The 2,147-nt window shown below is 48.8% G+C and overlaps 1 protein-coding gene across 1 annotated transcript; it reads left to right on the top strand.

Moving 5' to 3' along the window:
- Positions 1 to 1,395: 1,395 nt before the first annotated feature.
- Pmar_PMAR012461 (hypothetical protein) lies at positions 1,396 to 1,722 on the top strand (the record flags this gene model as incomplete). The annotated part of the gene is made up of 1 exon (XM_002787638.1): positions 1,396 to 1,722. One exon carries the CDS (start codon positions 1,396 to 1,398, stop codon positions 1,720 to 1,722), a length of 327 nt encoding a protein of 108 aa, XP_002787684.1.
- Between the last annotated feature and the right edge of the window lie 425 nt (positions 1,723 to 2,147).

Here is a 2,147-nt window from a genome sequence, read left to right as displayed (position 1 = left end):
ACAAGTGCTAGCGGGAATCACTAGTGCTAATAGTAAATCACTAGCCCTATCCGACGGACGTCAGTTGACATATATAAACCAGGGTTGGAATATACGACGCTCGGTTATCATGTCGACAGTTTTGAACTCATAGCGAGAGGTTATGTAACCGAGTGCACTCCATACTTGAAGTGGGATAATATTATTGAGAATTGTGTGGGACGTAGATGATGTTTCACGCACGATTATGTTGAGTTCAAATAGAAGAATTGACATTCCGTACACTTCTTAAGTACACAACATCGTCCTACACGCTGTATGAAGTTCGGGCGTCTCAGAGACGTCCGAACTTCGTGCTGGAATTACTCGGAGACATCGTCTCCGCGTAACTCCAGTGCGGATTTCCACTGATCGTTACACCGTAGACGATACGTATCTCCTCCTTTGATAGTGAATAATGCAGTTCTCCGGTCTCATCATCCTCGCCTCGCTGTGTCAAGCCTCAGCGGCCACTCCTCCGTCCGAAAGAGTGAGTCTTGCCCTCATCCACAACAGTGTGAGCTACGTCTACCCTCAGGAACCCGAATGCACCCTCGAAGTTCAATATCCCAGAGGATCACTGCCAGATGGGCGAATTTGCAGCCCAACAAGAGTCTCCTCTTTCCAAACGGTGAGCGTTCTGCCATCCATGGCTCTTTTCTGTGCATCTTCCCTTGATAGTATTGGGCATCGGTGAGCGCCAAATTGGACGAGAATAGCGGCTACTACTTCGTCGATTATTCCTCGATGTACTTGAAGTGAGTGGAAATCTCGTCGACTGGGCAATTGAAAGAAATTCCCTTCACAGGATGGGAGGCTCTACCCGTGGTAATGTGCCCCGTGGCATGATCCACAACATGAGCCCGGGAGGAACAACGTTCGATCCCAGAGAGAGCAGCTACACCCTAGGCAGCAACTATAGCTGCGAGGACGCCATTATAGAGGGAGCCAGGCGGAGATTAGAGCAGATCATCGATGCTGTTAGAGATCATGTCGACTGTGTTCGCTTCTTCCGGACAATATCCTCGGCAATGGCTGCTCACCCTGGCGAATACGCGATATTTGTTATCTCCTATTATATGTGGCGACACGCAATCCCACATCTGCCTCACTCAGCGAGCTGGACTACCCCAGTCTACCACCATCCTTGGAGTCAGGTGGGATCTCAGATACCATCTTTTCCCGATATGATTGTCCTCATGCAGGAAGACCTCCAGACACAGCTAGCAGTAGCGTGGGACAGTCAGAGCCGACGCGCATTCTTATCGAGCATGGCCCTATCCTACTCTACCAAAAGGCCTTGCTCGTGAGGAAGAAGACGCTCTCCAGTGCTATCGTTTTCTTGTCAGACTGCAAATCTCTGATGAAGGTCTGAACATGCTGAGGACCGCGATGGGAAATGCCTCCTCTGCACAGTCCCCCGAGCTCTGGAAGAACTCCTCCAGGCTGATGATAGAAATCGCCTCTGAGCTTCTCAAAAACAGCGACGTCAGAGAACAAGCTGGAAGACCTGGTTGGAGTCTTATTGCTGACGAGTTTGATACAGATCGCATCCAGCGGGCTTTCGCTGAGATGCTTATCACTGCTGTAACTCTCGATTGGGATGAAGACCTGCAGCCGTTCTGTCCTAGACGAACAATAAAGGAAGTCATCTACCGTGCTGTGATGGAACAGACATCGAACTCTGTAGCTCGGACAGCCTAACTGCCACCCCTTGTTTTCTCATGATGATGATGATGATGTGCGCTCTTGCATGAACTTAGCTCGAGTGAAAAGTTCATATCTACAATGCACTCAGTGCATTCGGGTGCTTCCAAGTCGAATACTCAGAATTCAACTTCAAGCTCTTGAGAGTCTTAGATGCAGCAACACCAGCACTCAAGCCTCATCCAAATAAAGAGTTGCCATTGAGCAACTTGTCTACCAGACAAGTTGCTTGATGGCAACTGTCATTGTCAATGACAATGTCTAACTCCAACACTACACACTTCGTGAGCTACTACGACTGATGCATGCATTCGCACCAATGTGTTCGCCTACCACAGGAAGTACATCGCAACTGTGATAAGTCAACAACGCTAGGCGCTATACTTCTATCATCGGAAGGCTGATGACAATTATTATGATGA

Source organism: Perkinsus marinus (assembly GCF_000006405.1).
Source record: "Perkinsus marinus ATCC 50983 genomic scaffold scf_1104296929318, whole genome shotgun sequence".
In the NCBI taxonomy this organism is placed as follows: domain Eukaryota; phylum Perkinsozoa; order Perkinsida; family Perkinsidae; genus Perkinsus; species Perkinsus marinus.
Note: the sequence above shows the minus strand (reverse complement) of the source record. Positions and strands in the feature narration are given on the sequence as shown.